This window comes from Chenopodium album, chromosome 26 (assembly GCF_948465745.1).
Source record: "Chenopodium album chromosome 26, dcCheAlbu1.1, whole genome shotgun sequence".
In the NCBI taxonomy this organism is placed as follows: Eukaryota; Viridiplantae; Streptophyta; class Magnoliopsida; order Caryophyllales; family Amaranthaceae; genus Chenopodium; species Chenopodium album.
In genome coordinates, this window is record NC_137859.1 from 34,926,188 (window position 1) to 34,947,288 (window position 21,101).

Sequence of the window (21,101 nt, forward strand, 5' to 3'; positions counted from 1 at the left end):
ATATATATATATATATATATATATATATTAATATATATGTATTTATCAACCCAAAACGAGCAATTGTTAGAAAAAAAACGAGCACTTGTTAAATCAACATGCATTACAATTTTGCTTCAATTCTATATCACACGATCAATTTAGCTTAAGTATTAATTATTAGCTAGTTTATATGGTTGTAACCAGAAAGATTTACTGGTGGCCAAACAATTAGTTTGACCAAAATCTTCAAATTTGGATAATTGATTCATATTTCATATATTCAGACTAGTCAATTTTGACTAGAAGCACATACTATTGAACATGACAACAATATATATTTGATTAAGCGTCTAGAACTTAATTAATTAAACTTTGCAGTTGAATATAATTAAGCTAGCTCTTTGCTTCCAACATAAGATTTGGTCTACCCAGCTTGGTCATTCTTAGACATTATTCTAGTAAGGACATATTCAATTCTTTCATTGCATGAACTTGTCCTCTCATTGACATTTTCTCTTTTTATTATTTTAGTGCAAGCACACTAATTAAACATATTATACCAATTTTTTGCATGCCTTGAGTATAAAGTACTGGCCTGGTATATAGTATAGTTGTGAACAGGTGACCCAAGAAACGTCATTGATATTTCAAAACAATTTCAGATGAAGTTTTCAGTAGTTTACACTTCATTTGACATGTCCGAAATATAGAGATGACAAACAGGTTATTTAAAATTGCTCGGATTTTTACACTACTCACTAGTAAAAATTATGGTAATATGCCCTCTTTTATTCATTTTAAAAAATATATTTTACTACTTAACTCATGCCATGTTTACTATTTTAATAAACAATTGATGATAAAAAATTAATAAAAATATCACTTATCATCTAAACAAAAAAAGAGAAGACGGTTTGCAAAACGAAAATTGTGCAATGGTTAATGAACTTTGAGATAGAATGAATATGATTATAAACGGCTTTAAATTAGATTGTAGCAATTTTAATTTGTGTTTTGATTTTTTTTTTTTTTTTTTTTTTTTTTTTTTTTTTTTTGGTGCTTAGAAAGAGGGTGATGAGAATCGATGCTAGGATCGATAGGAATGATCAAGTAAAAAGATCAGATGGATAATTAACCTTCTTCAATCAGTATTCTTAGACTAATCTTTTTTTTTTTGAAGAGATTCTTAGGCTAATCTTAATTCCTATTAATAAGAAAATGGTAATAGAATTAATACATCATTCTCATCTTATAGGAGCACTTCTCCATTTTTTGAAACAATATTTTGTTATATAATATATATATATATATATATATATATATATATATATATATATATATATATATATATATATATATATATAGGGGAGAGATCCGGTGAGAACACCTATATATATGAGAACACTATACTTATGTGAGAACACTTTAAAATTTAGAACATTAGAAGAACTTTTTAGAACATATGCAACATCTTTTAGAACATCATACTTAACTTTCTGTAGTATAGCTTTTAAAACAAAATTCCTAGAAATTTAAAACCTAGACTCAATTATTCTTAACACATATGTACTTCTTAGAAGAATAAACTTAGCTTTTTAGAATATAGTTTTAATTGGAACATGATACTTAAATTTTAAGACATTGAACTCAAAAAACAAATCTGAACATATGCAATATTTTTTAGAACATATGCAACATATTTTAGAACATATGTAACGTTATTTAGAACATACTTAAATATTTTCCGAACATAATCCATTAGTATAGAACACAAATTGAAAATTGATTTTTACAACGAATTGATTCGAAATAAGTTTATTCTTGATTTTCAATGTAGCATAAAACAATTGAATTTTTGTTTTCTTAAATTCAATTAAAATTCCTTGAAATTTCAAAGTCTATATAATTTGACCAATTTGATTGATTTGGATTGATTTCACATACAAAGTTGTCAATTAAGCTTGGTTTACCTTTGATTAAGCTTCACAACTTGAAGTCTTGATTATAATTGTTCAAAAGTTGATACAAAACACACGAAATTCTTGAGCATGTGGTGAAGGTGGTCGTCGTGGGAGAGGAGAGAGAGTGGTGGACATGATGGCAGAGAGAAGAGAAAGAATGTTGGCTGGTGGTGGAGGTGGCGGCGTAAAAGTTATGGAACATGCGGTAGTAGTGATGGAGGAGCTATAGATTAGATAGTGTTGTGGGGAGAGGAGAGAGAATGTTGAGGTTGAAGATGATGAGTTTAGTTTATTTTCAGAACATTTACCTTAGCATATTAGAACATAGATGTGTTCTCATATATAAAGTTTTCTCACATAAGAGAGGTGTTCTCACATGAGCCTCTCCCTATATATATATATATATATATATATATATATATATATATATAGGGGAAGGCTCTTGTGAGAATTTTTCTTATGTGAGAATTTTTCATATGTGAGAACACTCTTTATATTCTAAATTTTTACTCATATGTTCTAAATTTTAAATCTGATGTTCAAAACTTTTTCTTAGTTGTTCTAAATTAAATCAAATTTTCTAATTTAGTACTCACATGTTCTAAACCATAAATTAGTTAAGTTTGATGTCATAAATTTTAAATAACTTGTTCCAAAATTTTAACTTATATGTTCTAAATTTTAAAACGTGTGTTCTAAGAATTTTAATTATATGTTCCAGATTTCAAAGCATATGTTCTATTTTTTTACTCGTATGTTCTAAATACTTTACTCACACTTTCTATATCCTATATTCGTTTGTTCTAAATTTTTATTCACATGTTTATAATCTTAAATCAGATGTTCTAAATTTTTATTCACATGTTCATAATCTTAATTCAGATGTTCTAAATTTTACTAGTATGTTTAAAATTTCATAAAGCAAATTTTATAAATTTTAATCACTTGTTCTAATTCTTAAATCAAATGTTCTAAACTTATTACTCGCACAAATGTTCTAAATTATTACTCATATGTTCAAAATTTTAATTTTAGTCACATGTTCTAAATTTTAACTCGCATGTTCTAAATTTTTATTCACATGTTCTAAATTTTTACTCAAATGTTCTAAATTTTAAATCAGTTCTCATATAAGTATGAATTCTCACATATGAAGCTATTCTCACCGGATCCCTCCCCTATATATATATATATATATATATATATATATATATATATATATATATATATATAAAATGGGTTTTTAGAAGTGAAAATATATATCCTTTAATTAGATCTGATTCAATTCGGATCAAGCTTAGCTAAGTATTGAAGTGATGAGTCATTTGATTTGATTAGATATCACATGAATATCAGCTTGCATCAATTTAAGTCTTTTAAATTCTAATAGAATATAAAATCATTTCAAGAATTCCAACCGATAGTTTAAGCATATATTCCAAATTTCCAACTAATAGTTTAAGCTTTAATTTGAGTTGGTCTTTTAACATAAAAAAAGGTGACGAGTTTAAATTACATCGGTTCTTCTGTAAAGTAAATATTTTAATATTGTTTTACAGAGATCCTCGTACTTATGTTGCATCTACCTTTCAATCAAGCTAAAATAGGTTGGATGAGAGAGGAATCAATCCTGAATTTTTTATAACAAAATATGTTGCATCTACCTCCGTTACATATTATTTGCAACGATAACGATTAGACATTTTCCTTCTCTATTTTATGTCAAATCGTTGCAAATAATATTATGTAACGTAAGTAGTATTAAAGCAAATTTGAAGGAAGACTACGGATGCTTCAAGATGTAGGACACTTTCGAGGAGCTGTAGACTGTAGTAAGAACCAACAAGTGTTATCTAGTAAACTCATAGAAAGAACCGAACAGAAATCATCATATTTTATATTTATAAAGTACTTGTAATAGTTTAATTAAACCGCCAATAGTAAGCTACGTGGCTAACTAACTAATAACATATATATACACGTGGCTAACAACCTAGTACTCGTAGTATGAGTCTTTGAGTTGTATCATATACTCATCAACTTATTCCAAGTATATATAATCTAGATTTTGGTAGAACAAGTACTTCACAAATTAAAAGAGAGAATTGATTTGAAGAGAGAGTTAATTTGAGAGAAAAAGAAAAAATGCATCGAGCAACATTTGTTCCAGCAAATGACAAAATGGAGTACTTCAAATTAATGAGTAATCATACTATCCCTTCCGTTGGTTTGGGGACATGGAAATCTGGCTCTCAAGCTCGTTACTCCGTTGAAGGTGCCATTGTCGAGGTATGATAGATGTTCTTGTTTTAAACATACAAGCTAAGCAACACAAGAAAATTCGTGTTTGTGAATATATTAGGCTTCATTCTCTATTTTTTTTAAGATGCATGGAAGATTTTTTTTTTTTTTTTCCTTTTTCAGATGGTAGTGTTTTTTTAGGTGGTAGTTTTTTTTAGATGATAGTGGTTTTTTTTAAAAAAAAAAATAATAAATAAAAAAAAAAGACAAAATTAAGAGGGTATTTTAGAAAAGAGAAATTTATCACTCAAAACCCCTTTTTCTTTATATATACTTCCTCCGTTTTCTTTTACTTGCAACACACCTTTTAGGCACGCAGTTTTAGGAGATGATTAGTGAGGATAAACGAGCGATTTTATCAATATAATTTTTACACGAAGATTAGAATAGGGTTAAGTATCATTTTTAAAAATTATAATGAATAATTTATTCGTTTACATTACATAAACCCGACCTCAAAACACGTGCCATAAGGCTGTGTTGCAAGTAAAAAGAAACTGAGGAAGTAGAATTTAACTATGTTTTGGACCCAAGCAATGTCTCAAGTTATTGTTTGAATTGAATCTCGTGATCTTTTATTTTAAAATTTTTTACTTAAAAAAATAACATGTTATGTGTCATAATCAGCTTATGGCCCGTTTGGTTATAAATAATGGTGATGTTAATCAGTCTTTTCTCAAATACCTCATTATATTCACAAATATTCATTAGCATTCATTATCATTTTAATGGTGGTATTAGTAAAGTAATTGGAACTTATGAACAAAATCACGTTTTTGGAGGTAACAAAAAGATAAGATGATATATATGGGAATGAATATAAGAAATCCACAAAATTAAACTAACATTTATTACCCCACAAGTTATTACGGAGTACTCGTCAAGTTAGGGCCTGTTCACATTTAGCTCCAATCAGTTCAGTTCAGTTCCAATTAGTTCAGTTCAGCTCTTAATTTCCCTCTCACACAAAATATTCATTTCAGCTCAATTCAGTTCAGTTCAGTTCCAATCAGATCAGTTCAGTTCAGCTCAATTCAGTAAATATGAACAGACCCTTACTTAGCTAATGTGGGAAATTAATTATGGTACACCCTTTATTGATATTGACACACCTCTACATGAGAGAATATAAAAAACTTTGCTCACACAGGGTGTGCCAAAATTATTTCCCCCAAACATGGTGTTAGTGTTTAAATCTGTCGTCATTTATGAACGCTTTATGTCATAAATAAATGATTTTGTTATCTATTTGTTAATTTTAGTGTTTATGGGTAAATCTTGTGGTGCTTAATCTTTATAGCATTTTAATCTTGCTAATAATATACGGTTACACTTCACTTTTTCAAACACCAAGTAAATAATTAAATATACGGAGTAGTGGAATTTTGCACACAAAAAAATAAAAAAAATAAAAAATAAAAAAAAGAGGAAATGTTGCAGGAGAAAATAATGTTGTGACTATAGATACCAAGCTAAGCTTGTTTTACAAAAAAAAAAAAAAAAAAAAAAAAAAAAAAAAAAGAAAAAAAAAAAAAAGAAGATACCAAGTTAAGCTTGATATAGTGGTAAATGATAAGACCGTAAGATTGTCACCTTTTAACCTTGAGGTTGGGGGTTCAATCCCCACTAGAGACACTTTGAGGATGGGATCCCTTATCCTTCCCCCTCACACTCAAAGTCTGACCCCCAAATACCGGATCAAAAAAACCGTCAGGGTTGAGGTTTCGGTCCGTTAAAAAAAATAAAATAAAATGTTGTGACTATAGATCGGTAACTATAGATTTTAGTAGTGTAAATGTTGTGATCATGAACTGGGCCGATTCACAAGTCGGGCTTCGGCTAAAAATCAGGCCCAATTCTCATGACAACAATGCAATAATGGTTTGATATGGGGCACTGGTGCAGGCTGGTTACAGGCATATTGACACAGCTTGGGCATGTGATGTAGAGGAGAAGGTAACTTAGCTCTATCACTATGAGAATTTTTTTTTTTTTTTGTTTTTTTTGTTTTTTTTTTTTTTTTAAGGGCAAATTTGATGAATTTTTTTAGCAATTTAAATTTTGATTTGTAACATTTGTTATATGTCAGGTTGGTGAAGGCATTAAGGCTGCAATTCATGCTGGAGTCGAAAGGACGGACCTTTTTGTCACCTCTAAAATATGGTTTATTTCTATACCTCTTTATAATAATCGTTACAATTTTATAATAAAGTATGTATTGTCGCATAAGCCAACTTGTTTACCTTTTTGTAGGTGCACTGATTTGACTCCAGAGAGGGTTAGACCAGCATTCGAAAACACCCTTAAAAAGCTTCAACTTGATAATCTTGATCTTTACCTTGTAAATTATCTTACCTTAATTACTTATATTGCAGGATTTTTCTATATTAGTATGATCCAAATAAACACTTATGCTAAGCTATATCAATTGTTGATCATTTCGTAGATCCATTGGCCATTTCGCTTAAAGGAAGGTGCAAGCATGCCACCAAAAGCAGGGGACGTGCTAGAGTTTGACATGAAAGGAGTTTGGAGGGAAATGGAGAGGCTTGTCGCCGATGGTCTTGTTAGAGACATTGGCATTTCCAACTTCAGTGTCGCAAAACTTACCAAGCTAATGACTTTAGCTCTTGTTAAGCCTTCAGTTTGTCAGGTAAACATACAAATGCCTGATAAATGTGGAGTTAATTCGTCACATTGGTTTACTTTTATCACATTGCTATATGACTAATGATCTTCATGAATTGGCATTAGATGGAGATGCACCCGGGATGGAGGAATGAGAAGATGCTCAATGCTTGTAGGGAATACGGCATTCACGCCACTGTAAGATGTCACATTTACCTTAACTATAACATGAACTGAGGGATGTTATATTTGGCACCACGGTACCATGTACAATAGTAAAAAGCAGATAGATAGACACGACCATTTTCAATAGACAAATACAAGTAACATGAAAATTTTAAAACATAGTTGAGTGTGACCCTTGAATGTAGAACTAGTGACATGGAAAATTTTGCGAATTGAAGTCAATTTTTTTTCTAAATTACATGAGTTCAATACTCTTGGTAACAATATATCACAACATTATGTACTTATGTACAGGTAGAGTGGTAGTAACACTAGAAAATTCTGGGCATTTAGTTGATTTGTTGTGTGTTTAAACACCTTACTACAAATGGTTTGTAAGAGGTTTACATTTCACATTAGATATCTGAGCACATCGATCAATATAACCCACAAATATGCAATTATTCTGAAAATGGGTGATGTTACAATATTTTTGGGCAGGCATACTCGCCGTTGGGTTCAGGAGGGAAGATAGATTTGTTGAATGATCCAGTGGTGGTGAAAGTAGCAAAGAAGTTAAAAAAGACCCCAGCTCAAATACTTGTACGATGGGCATTGCAAAGAGGGACTAGTGTCATCCCTAAGTCGAGTAACCCGGATAGAATCAAGGAAAACATACAGGTTTTCGGGTGGGAAATTCCTCAACAAGACTTTGATTCTCTTTCAGCTTTCAAAGAACAGGTAAGCTATTACTGTGAATTTGAATTGAGGATTTCTTTTCTTGTTGGCTTTTTAACTTGTTTAAGGTTGTTGATTACACTGTAAAATTGTTGTAGAAACGAATCATAGATGGCGAAAATCTGTTTGTGAACAAGACTGATGGACCATTCAAGAGTGTGGAAGAGCTCTGGGACTTTGAAGACATTCCTCCTCTAAAGATTGCTCCTTAAATTCTCTTCTCGGATCATTAGAAGAGAAAAGTATCGAAATCGACGCCTTGTAATCCTTTTACTTCTCTCCAATAAAATATAAATTTTATAGCACTCTGTAAAACAACATATATTTGTATATGTTGTCTTTATGTTTTAAGTTTTTATGCTTGAGATCGTTCAATTTACTTGGCATAATAGCTACTTTGTATCAAGTAACACATTATCATTCACGTGATAGTTATATGTCGATCAAGTTTATGTTGTCCATATGATAGTATCTTGTATAACGGCAAATTTTACCTTAAGAGCAAGCTAGGAAAGAAAGTGAGCTAATTTTAATGACAAAAGATAAAAGAGCTATTACCTCCGTTTCGTATTAGTTGCAACTTTGGAATATTTTATATCTCACAAATAATACCCTAAAGTTGCAAATAATAAGAAACAGAGGTAGTACACAAGAAGCGTACTCCTTACGTTCGTTTCCCGGACAATTCATAAAATTTGAGGAAAATATAAAAGAAACAAAGAAGGAAATCAATTTGGTTGTTACAAAATTACAATGCTAATATACTAGAGTATTAATACTTTTAAATTTACAAAATTTAGTAATTAACAATTCCGTTGTAGTCTAGTTGGTCAGGATACTCGGCTCTCACCCGAGAGACCCGGGTTCAAGTCCCGGCAACGGAACACTTTTTTTTTTATTTTTTTTTTGGTGTGACTTTTCCATGTTATTCCATGTGAAGGGCAATGTCTAGTACTCTAGTGTCTACCTTGTTGTGAGTTATCTCTTGGTAAGCTGGCCGTTAGTTTGCTACTTCCATGGTTGTTGCAACCAGGAACCCCCATTTCGATAGGTATCTAGGCTGGCCATTAGGCCCAAAGTTGTACGCCATTGCTATAGTTTCTCTAGATTAATTTATCAACACCATTATCGAGTCAAAAACTTGGGTTGCTTTTACGAGGTGTTTGAAGTAATTAGACACTCCGTGCAGATGCTGTATCATTTAGGAACTTTAACGAGTGTTTGGTGTAATTAGACACTCCGTGCAGATGCTGTATAGGAACAAACTTGGATTGTTTCTACGAGTGTTTGGAGTAATTAGACACTCCATGAAGATGCTGTATTATCTCTATAGCCCGTCCATTAAACACCCAAGTGCACTTACCTCTACAACTCAAAGTAAATCCCATTAGACATGATTATAATCCCTTAATTTGCGGGTTAAGATCGCATTTATCTGGAAAATAATAACTTCCATTATATAGACCAAGGAACGTTCTGCTGTTGGTAAAAATGTAAAATACAACTCTGAGTTGAGAACCTGGTTTGCCATCAAAAACTTTGCTATTAACACAAGAATGACTAAGCCACAAGATATCTTTAGTCTCCAACCCTCAATGTGGTTGGGAAAAGAAAACCTTCTCACTGTACCAAAATTCTGGAAATAAGTCCAAACATGAAAAACAAAGACGATATTCTACAGTTTGGAGCTGAAATGAACGAAAATGAGACGACACATGAGTAGGTTCCTAATTCTAGGAACAAATGCACTACAGAAAACCTGGCAAATTCGAAATACAAAAATTCAAAACAAAAATAAAATAAAAAATTAAAGCACATACTTTTAACCTGTGATGATTACAAATAGGAATGAAAGATATCCTGACTAAAACCTGCCGCCTGAAACAACTGATATATTCTCACAATTTATATCGATTGTGCCTTGTGTATAACTTAAAGAGTCAATTGGGCTTCTTGCTCTTTTTATTGTCTCAAACCTCGAAATGCCTCAAAACACCCCCAAAAGAATTATATATGTCCACATTTATCTTCAGGTTAACTTAGACCTGAGGGCGCTCTCAAGGCATATCAAGGTTAACAACTTAAGAACCCAAGATATTCACTACTCCACACCTGTTGAACTTGTACAATGAGGGCAAATCCTAAAAAATGTCCATCAAGATTGCACAGCCAATCTCTGAAGATGCTCAAAGAACACTTGAAGACTAACATCGTCTGTGAAAATTACATCTGACACGGTGCCCATCTCGTTGACATTGTTGTATGTCGCTGATGGGTTCAGCTTTGCCAAAAGAAATCTAGCCTGTTGATCATTGTAGACAACAGTAGTACCAGTTAAATAATTGCATCACATTTACTATACTATATATAGACAATCTTATTACTGCTTATTGGTTATTACTACATGCCAAGTATGGTGATCATGGGACATTGAGGATCAACTGTATAGTTTTTTTTCTTTTTTTTTTTTTAATATTTTTAAAGATAAAGGGATTTATCCTTTGAAATGAACAATTAAGCATAGAAAGAATACTGGCGAATGCTGATATCTTTCACCTAGATCAACATTTCATAATATGATACGTCTCGATAAAAACTGTGTTATCTCATTTATTCCAATTTACAAACTCTAATCTATTAGTAGAAGAAATTGGTGAAAAAAGCAGCTGATTGCCCAAAACCCTTGACAAGAAATGGCAGCTACAGCGAATGGAAAACATAGTACAAAAGCTGCTAACTCTCCCAAAAATCAAAGAAAACTATGGCTAAAAGAACCTTTGCCTTCAAGTATATACATATCACAGTTTGCATCCAAAATCTAGAAATTAGCAAACACTGTACAAAAGATAGAAGATCAGAGACATGTACTGACCTGAGAACCATGCTGATCGCAGACAACCAATCTGGGAACTGGGAAACGATCATGGATGATCATTTGAGAATCTTGAATTGGAGCTTCTAATAATTCTTTGAAGGCCTGAAAAGTAAAAGATAAAAGATGTTGATAAACAACAGTCTGCAGATGAGAGATTACTGGCACAAGATAAAAAGAAAGCACCAGAAAATATGTTCTAATTTCTGAACCAGGGTGCTGGACAAATTTACTTTAAGGTAAGCTGTTACTTGGACAGTACTATCTCCACCCAATGAGGCAACGATATCAAGTTTTAATAATGCAAAGAGAGAATTTTGAGACCACACTAAAATCCATCCAAAAAATGGACATACCTTGTAATCAGGTTGATCCTGGTATCCCAGATTACGCCACTGAGCGACTGTCATGCCATGGAATATAACTACACTGAAATAGGAATCCAGCAAAAGTATGCGATCAGGTGCAATAGATGCCACATCTAACAATGCTGGAGACGGAGGTGAATGCATGGAATATGATATAAGTGATGGCTGAATCATCACAGCTGCATTAGTAATGTTCTCACGGTTCAACAGCATGCGGAAATAAGCAGTTTCATCAGGACTATTGTTAAACACCTGTTGCAAGAAAACAAAATATAATTGAGATCTGTACAAAAAATAATATATAAGACACAGAACCCACAAAAAAGTACCTGCACAAACTGTGACCGTCTTAAATTGAACAAAAACTGAGGGAACAAGGAAAAACAAGGGTTTAATGTAAATGATGATGGATCATCTTTCCGGTAGTCACCAAATTTGGAGCAAAGGCGTATTAGATTCCGATCCAACCACCGTGTAGCATCAAATCCTTCCTGCAACAAGACAACTTATGTCAAACCAAAGAGCTAAAACCAGAAGAGGAAGCTAAAAGACATAAGGAGGTTAGCATAGGAAACAATCACAGAAAGTACAACACAGCAAATAGAAGGCTGAGGGAAAAACTGAGCACTAATGGATCAATAATTGATCCTAAATGAACTAGCTTTAAAAATGGTCAAATGGCTATTGGGCAACTTATAAGCTTATCAGGAAACAGGAATTACTGGAAGGAAAAATGAGAAACCCACATAAAATAAATTAAGTCTCTTCCAAATATAAGCAGGATGGCAAGATATGTATTACCAGTTACAAGCCTACGTATTGGGAATAAACAAGCAATTTAAGGACACAAAGACAGCGAAAAGAGTACCTCCATCTCCATCTTATGTGAACATAATCGAGCCATTACTACAGCAGCAGTTTCTTGATCAAATCCTTGTACAAGTTCCTGCAAAAAGAATGCCCTATCTCAATATTTGCACCTACATTTCAAAAATACACAGCTCCAGGAAACGCTGTAACAAAGTAAAATATTTTCTTAATTGAACAAGGTCATTGAAGTTATGACTATCAGGACATCCAAACCAATAAAAATTCATTTTTTTAAAAAAAAAAAAATCAAAAAATTAAAAAAAAAAAATGCTTTAAACTTCTAGTGACTAAAATGCTTATGGAAAATGATAACTCACAGGTATAGCCTATCATCATTACAAATAGTAACTGTCAAAATAATGAACAAGTAACGCATAACACAAGTCAAAAACTACTCAGAACAAGCCAACTCAAGCAGCATCAGCTATAACAGTATAACTGGTCAACACACGAAAAGAAGGGACTATTAAACAACCCGTATCCATTGTAGATTTAATGTTTCTCTAAACATTGAGCTAAAATGGGAGGACCGGAGGGATGCATTTACTCATTTTACTCTAGAGCTGACTATGAGTATTGAGTAGCAAGATTATAGACTACTGTTAGAGCAAAAGCTACAAGTCAGGCTCTCAGATTTTGACTATCTTTTGCTTTGGAACAAATCCATTACACTAAGTATCTTACTTAACCAAACCAACCCCTAATTCAACCACCACATTCCCTCCCCTACTTCCCCTCTTCCCTTACCAGTGTTACAACATATCATCCACCATCATCATCACCAACCAACCTTCTTGCCTGAGGTTAAAAAAAAAAAAAAAAAAAAAAATCCAGCCTTCTTTTCCACTCAGGTCCGACTTTTGCCAGAATTTTTTGTGTCACCAACAACTAAACATAGATACTCAATAAATCCTAATGAATTCCCTTCCCTTCAACCACTGAAGCAGTGTTCCTCATTCTTTTATCTCCAATCCAAATTGAGGGATTTCATCCATATAATCAAGATTCAACCATTCCTTCGAATTGGTACTCAGTTGCTCATATTCAGAAGGAAAAAAAAAAATCATTCATCAGTTTCTCTTCTCTTTCTCCTTCTCTCAATAAAAGGAATTGTGAAGGTGGAGGTGAGGCTTTGATTTGGGGAAATGGATAGCAGTAAAGTAATGTAGGACGGTGGTGGTGGTGGTGGTGGTGAGTTTAATATGTGACAGTGATTTGGGAGGTGATGAAGATGGCAGTTAATATAAAATCAATTATTTTTATAATGTGGGATAAAGAAATTACATAAGGACAAACATGATATTTCCGCGCTTAGCAATTAGCCAATTACCTAATTGAGTAATGTCGCAACTCGCAAGTAATACAACAATTTCCATTAAAGGAAAGTATTGAAAAAAAAGTAGAGTAAGGTCCTCGTCCAAAATTTGTCTACACAACTTCCATAATTAGAAATTCAACAGAATATGCTACGAAAGTACATATACACATGAGCAAAAGCTCAACCATTCCACAAGCATATTTTGCTCAATACTCACTATCTCCATCCTACCAGCATGAACTAGTAAATCTGCAGCAAGTCTCACTCTCACATTTAACATCTTATGAAGCTAACCTAGAGATTTTGGACCAAAGATGCATATTACCAGCTCCTTTAATATAGAGAGGCATAAGTTTGTATAGGAATTCAAAAGAAATGTATTAGATACACAGATTGGGAGAAGTAAATCATGCAGATATGATCATTTATGAAGCAAGAAATCGAGAACTATGATTAGAATTCTCAAGCAACACACCTCTGAGCCAACAACACTTTCTACCCATCTTCTACTGACTGTAGTGACGCGAAGCATTGTTTGACAATCCGGAGTCTGATAACTGCCGATAAACAAAACAATTAACAGTCAGATAAGCTCATGAAATGATAAATTATTCAGGATGTCCAACAAAATTAATAGATAAGTATGAATTTTTAATCATCAAAGCAACTGACCTGGTCAGAAACTGCAAGTACAATTGTGGATTTGTAGTTCCAAAAGGATTTGCTTTTTCGCTAGACGAGATATCAAAGAAGATAGTCAAATTAGTGTTTTTGTCGAGACTACATAACTTCCAAGCTGTTGTATTTCCTTGTCCAATTACTGTATCCGCTACAGCAACTCCTTTCTGCAAGGACAAATAGTGACAGTGTTAGGTTGCATAGCTGAACCTAGTTTACAACATTTGCTGATTCCACAAACCTTGACGAATCTTCCAGAAATTATCAAGGTTGAAATTGAAAGAATAAGTAATACACAATAATACTACAGAAACTTTAAAGGAAGCTTTGAAGTATTCAGGCCAAACCTTTTCTAGTGATGTGCAAGGTCCAATAGCGCCTTGAATTTTGATATCCTTGGAACAATATATCTCAAGCGCGCCACTAGCATAACAAAGAATGACCAAGTTTCAGCAAAAATAAAATAGTGGGTTTTAATAACGAATGCATAGGCGCATTAATTTAAAAAAGGAAAAAAAAAAGGAAAAAAAGATAAGGAAAGAAAAACCTTGTGGCCTATGTAAGTAGCAAATACCATCAGGTACATTTACTGTTACAGTTACAGTTATTGTATATATTGTATAACTGCAATAATGGCTAATGTTTTCCTAATAAAAATCAAAAAATTTAAATAAGGCAAAACTATTTATGAATTTTTTTTTACTTTAATGTTAGATTCCAAATATTCTCCTTTTCTTATTTTATGTGATTGATTCCACATGGGACTATCATATTGAAACGGAGGGAGTATAATTTTGTTCGGGTTGTGTGAATATCCACATCGACCGCATGACACACCTAGTGCACAACATTCACTACTGAGAAAAAAAACAAGTCTGACATCAGCTAATCTAGAAGCAATACACCATCACAGCATCATAAGAAACCAAAATCAAAGACTTGCATGATTTAATTAGAGCCAAATATCGAAATCCATAGTTTGACTAGTTTCTAGAGGTATTCACTCAAAATCCTTGTCAATCTATTGACAACAATTATCTTGTTCAGATCAAGAAAACCAAAACTTAAAGAGAACAAAAGAACAATAATACCACTATAAACATCAAGGACGCCCCCCTTCTACAAGAAGTACAAAGAAGTACTTATTTTTAACTCTTCTAATAAAGCTTCTCAAATATCAATAACAGGGTAGGGCAAGTAATCACTGCTTCAAAAAGAATTTAGCACCGATTCACCAATATCATTAGTGCCCCAAAACTACACAAATCTTAGCATAAAAAGGAACATAATTGTTTTTTACTACTAGTATTCTTAAATTCATAAGTATATAAACTACAATTCAGCACAAAAGAACTTGTTATAAGTACAAAAATATTGTTCTTAACCAAAATCAATGACAATGCTTCTAGCTTGTTGGATGACAACGACCCAGCTTTATGAGTTCCATATTTTTCCTTCCCTCACCTCTCAGAAACAAGTAAATGACAGGTTTATCAAGGAATAAACAGAGGTTCAAATCTTGACTTTGATGATCATTATATTTGCTACATTTCTTAATTGACCATCTTCCCAGATACACCATCCATTGTTTTAATCAATATTAAAATTCTCACTAGACAGTCAAACACTGCACCGCTAAGGGATATAAAAGCTTAAAACAAGCCATGCTAGCATAATTCTATCATTAAAGCAGAAAGAAAGACCATCTGGAATGCTGGCATCCCAATACAAGTAATCAGGGAAGTTTTTTTACCTCCCTAAAAGCCACAAGACTATCTAAAACAACGTTGCAGATGAGACAGAGTTAATCACTAAACAGAAACTTTGGTGCAAGAATTTAAAACAGACAGTAGCACAACAAAAAGATAACAGGGAAAACACCGGATATAGCAACACATAATTGTTTGCTTGACAAATAAAATACATACTTAAAGCATAAACCAAGAGAATGTTCTCCTTCCTCAAATAGGCGCTTGAAGGAGTCTTTGAACACTGAGTGACCAAAACTCTCTGATAGCACAACAAGACCACCAGTATTTTCAACAGCAACCTTCATCTCTGCCACTCCAACCTTCAAAGCATTGTGATTCCATTAATGAACAAATTGCAAATCTTCATTATAAGAATAGAAAATTGCATGTGCTGATATATCATTCACCCAATTTTACAAGGTGTTTAGTCACTTACATCCTACTTGTGAGCAAAAGTAATTGACTTTTTAAGTAAGATTTCCAATACTTATAACCCAGCAAATATATTCCGCACAGCCGTAAAACAAAATAGCAATTGAAATGCCTATGTCTAGCCTTAATATGCATATTAAAAGTTATAGCTACTACAATTATAATAAAATGAAAAAATGTCCTTTGGACAGAGCTAGTACTGGAACTACCATGAAAAGACAAAACACAAACTCGGTCACATTGCTATCAAGCAGACCATCTTGACAGCAGACAAGATAGCATATTGTATAGAGATAGCAAATCGATATACACAACATGTTCAATTCAACAAAAAAAAAAAAAAAAAAATAAATAAATAAATCAATACAAATTTTTTGACATATGCAAGTCTTATAATGCCAGTAAATCAATCAAAGAGGAACACACTATATAATTGAAGAATGAACATAGTACATATACAAGTATGACAACGAAAATGACAAACCTGATCAAGCGCAGAGGCAAAGAGGTCCAACACATGACCCTGGCTAACAAGCTGTTTTCCTAAACTATCATAAAATTTAACTGCTTTTTGGAAAAAGGGTGCGGCGTCTTTATCAAGATCCTTGTGGGAACGAACAGGCTCTGACAAATCTTTGGATACAATCTGCAAAAGAAACAAAAAGGGCAAAATAAAGAAATAGTCAGGATTTGAATCACACAGATCACAGTAAATCCCATTATGCATAATGCATCGGTAAATAAAAGGATAAATATAAAACATGCTTAGACAAGACTCTATATAACTTCTCAAGTACAAGTTGCTTTGCCTCCCCCACTAAATGACCAAAATTTTACTTTTTTTTTTTTTTTTTTTTTTTGGAAGGAACCCAAAATTTACTTCAATGTAACCATAGAAAGAGTTTCTTGAGAATCATTAGCTGTGGACAGAATTAAAACCAGAGGTGGAGTTTGGGAAGAGTGGGTAGCAAAAGCCTGGAACTCCCCCTATATCAATGGTTTACTTTGTATTTATACTATCCAACAAATGGGCTGATCCATTAACTTTTGAAAAAATAAAAGCATATTGAACTTCATTTTCAATGAGAAACACACTTAAGTATCAAAAGCATGACTGGTTTACAATTCCAACATGAAGCCTGCTGAGACAATAATCTTTGAAAATTTTAAAATGAAAATGAATCCCCTTAACTTTCTTTTTTTTAATTCTCTTTCCCACTCTTGGAATTAGTATGTGGCATAGACAGAATTATAAATTAAATTCAGAATATCTTCAACATTTGCGTATGAACCGGACAATATAGCGAACAAGCAAGTAGCCAAGTAAATCATGATAGAAGCCACAGAAGCAAACCTATTAATATCACTAATTGCGACAGAAGGGTAGCATTGAATTAACGAAAATGCATGAGCCTAACAACTTGCAAAGCAAACATACCGTTCCTGGCCCTTCTGTGCAAGGACCACCCACCAAAGCAATAATCCGAGCACCAGTTCCTGGTGAACAGGCTCCAAGCAACCCTGCAGCCACATTCAATGCCACACCGGTGCACCGCAATGATCTACTACCAGGTGGTACAGGCCACTGGTCTGTTTGTAGCTCATCCAGTAACTAAAATTCACAAACCAAAAAAAATTAGCACATTTCAAACCCCACCCCAGACGATCCCCAAAAAGTCAAAAATTAATTGTGTTCACTTAATTAGGAAGATAAAGAACATGTACATAATTATAAAGGAAAAATGAAAACTTGAAAATTGTTAACTTGACACGAACTTATATAGCTTGGACTTTTCATTCATCTGAATTACCAATGTCAAATACTCAACTCTCCTACTATGGAAGACAGTCAATTTAGAACCAAGAGCATGCAAACGATTTACAAAACGACCAAGGCTAGGCATTTGTCACAGCCCATGTCTAATTCAAGTCCAATCGACTATGTTTAAACAAATAAACATAAAAAAGATTACAGCTTCTCCCATCAAAAGGGAGAAGTTGATAACCTTGCCCACGCTCCCTGGGCAAAAAGGATGCAATCAACCAAAGAGTCATTATCACTTCCAATACATATGCTTAGAATTTGGTCACTTCCTAGATATCACTTCGAACCAACAACAACTAAAAGAAGAGTACAACACTCCCAATAAAGTAAAAGGTACAAATCAAAAAACACGCTTGCAAATTATACATGTGAACTTATCAAAAATCAATACTTGGAAAGAAAATATGCAACTATATAACAATAACATATATCAACAAGCCAAAACCACTCATCATGCTACATTGGAGAAATTGAACTAAATCAGATCACTATAAAACAAACATCATCATCATCAATTTCAAGCAAAACAGGTTATTACTCAATTATAAGATCTTACAACACCTACATTGCATAAATCAACAACAATTCACTCATCATCATCAATCCCATATGATAAAACTCACCGCATTAAGAGTATACTCGCAATCGGAAGCCGGCAACAAGAACCGATTAACACCGGGACCAGGCAATCCATTCTGCACAACCGGCTGTCCTCTGGGATACCCACCAGGGCCAGCAGCACCAGCAGGTCCAGGTCCACCACCTCGCCGCGACGACGGACCCAATCCAAGCTGATCCAACACCTGATCCTTAGCAATCTCCTTGGAACCCCTAAAGATGTAAACTTTATTCATATCAGAGAACCCCAATTCATGAACATGCACCTGAGTACCATACGAAATAAACCCAACAAGAGCATTATCAGGCAACGACACAATCGCCCTTTTCAACGCCGATTTCACAAACCCCATCTCCTCTTCAATCATACAAGTATCAAGAACAAAGAGATAAACAGGAGGAACAGCCGCAACATTCGATTGAGGCGCATGTGGGTCCCCCGGATTCGAGGACAGAGTATACGCAATTGTGGTGTATTGAGGGTAAAGCTCAGCAGGAACATTGTGCTCGGAAACGCCGGAATAGTGCGGCGGAAAGTGGTTGCGCTGGAAACAAAAGGGGCAGATCCAGATCTTTGCGGCGAAATCGACGCGGCAAAAGGGGTTGAGCGCAGCAACGCAGGTCTTACAACGAAGGGGTGCGTATGGTAGAGTGGGGATTTCTGGGTGTGCGCGGATCGGAGCGATTGATGCGGCGATTGGGATCACACACTTGGATGCTTCGACTTTTGTGCGAGGCCAAGAGTTCCAAGACATTCTTACGCCGTCGATTCCTTCCGGATCTGCGGCCGCCGGTGGTGCCATCATGTCGGGTGACGCCATTGATGATGATTGAAATTGGGAATTGAGGTTGAATTTTTCTGGGATTTTTTTGGGGATTTTTTATTTCTGGGTTTTTTTGGGATTATTGATTGATTTTTGGGTTTTTTTTTTTATTTTTTTTTTGGTTTTTTGGGACCCCCGGAAGAAATGGAGGTGAAGAGGGTCACAGAGGATGAATGAATGATGTGATGATGGTGGAGGAGAGACGAAGGAGGAGGAGAGGTGAAGAAAGAGGGGAGAATTGTAACAAGGAAAGTCAATTTTGGCATTTAATTTCCTTTTATATATGTGTCTATAATTTGATACCAAAGTTTAACTGCAAGTAAAATTAGTTGAGAGGTACTCGTGTAATTTGTCGTGGTTTAACGGAGTATAACTAACACATGGTTATATACTTATATAACTTGTGTTTTGGAAGTTTTGATTGAAAGTCTCGAGTTCGAACCCTAGATGGACAACGACGAGTTTTTTAACGTTTAGAAGGCAACTCGAAGTGTAAAATTTGAGTAGTCGTGATATTATTTGATTGATTAGGTTTTTTATTGTCAACTAATACAAAATTAATGAAATTGTGTGGGTTTTTATTATCTATAAGGGTCTTGTTATAAAACTGATTCGACTTGAATGCCTCGAACAAACCCCTCATACTACCTGAAACTACATGATCAATTGACTACACTTTAACCTACCTTGACTCAAAGTTGGATGACCAAAAGTCCAAAACAAACCCAACTTGAACTGACAGAACCAAAATCAAATGTAGTTAAAATGAATTAAGTTCGCACAAAGGATAATTTTCTATATATAGACTCGAAATTAGTCTAACCCAACTCAATATATACCTGTTCTAAGTGTCTTTTCATTTTAATCAAGCTCAACATACACCCAAGTTGAACTACTCGTCTTCCACTTCCACTTAAACTCATTTGTTTCAATGGCCTTGTTTAGCAACTAGTTGCTAGTTGTTTCTCTTGGTTGGTCCAACCAGCTGTTTATATTAGCTTTTTGAGTTGCTTGTTTAACTATTGACTAATGACCATTAATAAGTATGTTTGGTAATCTATACTTAGTATTTAAAAAAGCAAACCAAAAAAGACATATGTCATCATTCTATTACACTTCCCTATCATCTTCTTCAACTCAATGTGCCACATGTCGTTTTATATTTTTAATTTTTAATTATACTATATTTTTAATTTTTAATTATACAATTCTTCTTAACTCTTTCATTAAACACTTTATCTTAATCTCCCCTCTTTAATTCAACATTTTATTTTCTCTCTTTCATTTTAGTCCCTCCATCTTCTTTCTATTAAGTCTCATTTCAAACTAAAGTCCTAAAATTTTTATTTCTTTAATAATGTTTTCAGTTACATATTACACTCATAATTATTTATTGGTATTTCCTCACTCATCTCTCAATGCAGTTTTCTATGAACAAGTCGTGCATTGCACGGGCCAGAAAGCTAGTTATGTTTGATAAATGTGGTTGATGGCTACTTGTTGTTTTATACAAAAATTACTTTTTTATCCTTACTTTTTTTTTTGAAACAACTTTTTTATCCTTACTTATTACTAGTTTATACCAAAAAAAAAGGATAAAAAAGAAAGGATTAAAAAGTAATTTTACACACGAAAAGCAAAAAGGCAATACCTCTTACTAGCCTTTAGTTTTGGTAGAAAAGCTGACTTTTCATGAGATAGTTGAAAATCCATTTATCAAACACATTCTTAGTTGTTTGACGACCTAAATAGCCAAAAGCTAATAAAAAA

The 21,101-nt window shown here is 33.5% G+C and overlaps 2 protein-coding genes and 1 non-coding gene across 3 annotated transcripts; 2 read left to right on the top strand and 1 right to left on the bottom strand.

Annotated features, from left to right (window-relative positions):
- The first annotated feature begins 4,124 nt into the window (after positions 1–4,124).
- Positions 4,125–7,987, top strand: LOC145617115 (aldose reductase-like). Its single transcript, XM_081671802.1, has 8 exons — positions 4,125–4,232; positions 6,150–6,200; positions 6,334–6,407; positions 6,498–6,585; positions 6,691–6,897; positions 6,999–7,070; positions 7,539–7,778; positions 7,874–7,987. Exons 1-8 carry the CDS (start codon positions 4,125–4,127, stop codon positions 7,985–7,987), a joined length of 954 nt encoding a protein of 317 aa, XP_081527928.1.
- Positions 7,988–8,586: 599 nt separating this feature from the next.
- TRNAE-CUC (transfer RNA glutamic acid (anticodon CUC)) lies at positions 8,587–8,659 on the top strand. The gene has a single exon. It is a non-coding gene; the product is annotated as a tRNA-Glu (tRNA).
- A 771-nt stretch (positions 8,660–9,430) lies between these two features.
- LOC145618677 (protein transport protein SEC23 E-like) lies at positions 9,431–19,566 on the bottom strand. The gene is made up of 12 exons (XM_081673454.1): positions 18,513–19,566; positions 17,503–17,676; positions 16,549–16,710; positions 15,810–15,952; positions 14,229–14,304; positions 13,876–14,048; positions 13,679–13,760; positions 11,884–11,961; positions 11,345–11,506; positions 11,004–11,267; positions 10,648–10,752; positions 9,431–10,077 (listed from the first exon to the last, which is right to left on the bottom strand). The coding sequence occupies exons 1-12, from the start codon at positions 19,326–19,328 to the stop codon at positions 9,931–9,933; spliced, it is 2,382 nt and encodes a 793-aa protein (XP_081529580.1). The 5' UTR covers positions 19,329–19,566; the 3' UTR covers positions 9,431–9,930.
- Between the last annotated feature and the right edge of the window lie 1,535 nt (positions 19,567–21,101).

What these genes read in the sequence shown, in the direction of transcription:
- LOC145618677 (XM_081673454.1), bottom strand. Translation starts at nt 19,328, where the DNA reads ATGGCGTCACCCGACATGATGGCACCACCGGCGGCCGCAGATCCGGAA. An exon ending in GCGAGTATACTCTTAATGCG is followed by an intron (nt 17,677 to 18,512) that starts GTGAGTTTTATC and finishes TGTGAATTTTAG; the next exon opens with TTACTGGATGAGCTACAAAC. An exon ending in TCTCTTGGTTTATGCTTTAA is followed by an intron (nt 14,305 to 15,809) that starts GTATGTATTTTA and finishes TTGTTATGCTAG; the next exon opens with TGGCGCGCTTGAGATATATT.
- LOC145617115 (XM_081671802.1), top strand. Translation starts at nt 4,125, where the DNA reads ATGGAGTACTTCAAATTAATGAGTAATCATACTATCCCTTCCGTTGGT. An exon ending in ATAATCTTGATCTTTACCTT is followed by an intron (nt 6,586 to 6,690) that starts GTAAATTATCTT and finishes ATCATTTCGTAG; the next exon opens with ATCCATTGGCCATTTCGCTT. An exon ending in TTTCAGCTTTCAAAGAACAG is followed by an intron (nt 7,779 to 7,873) that starts GTAAGCTATTAC and finishes AAATTGTTGTAG; the next exon opens with AAACGAATCATAGATGGCGA.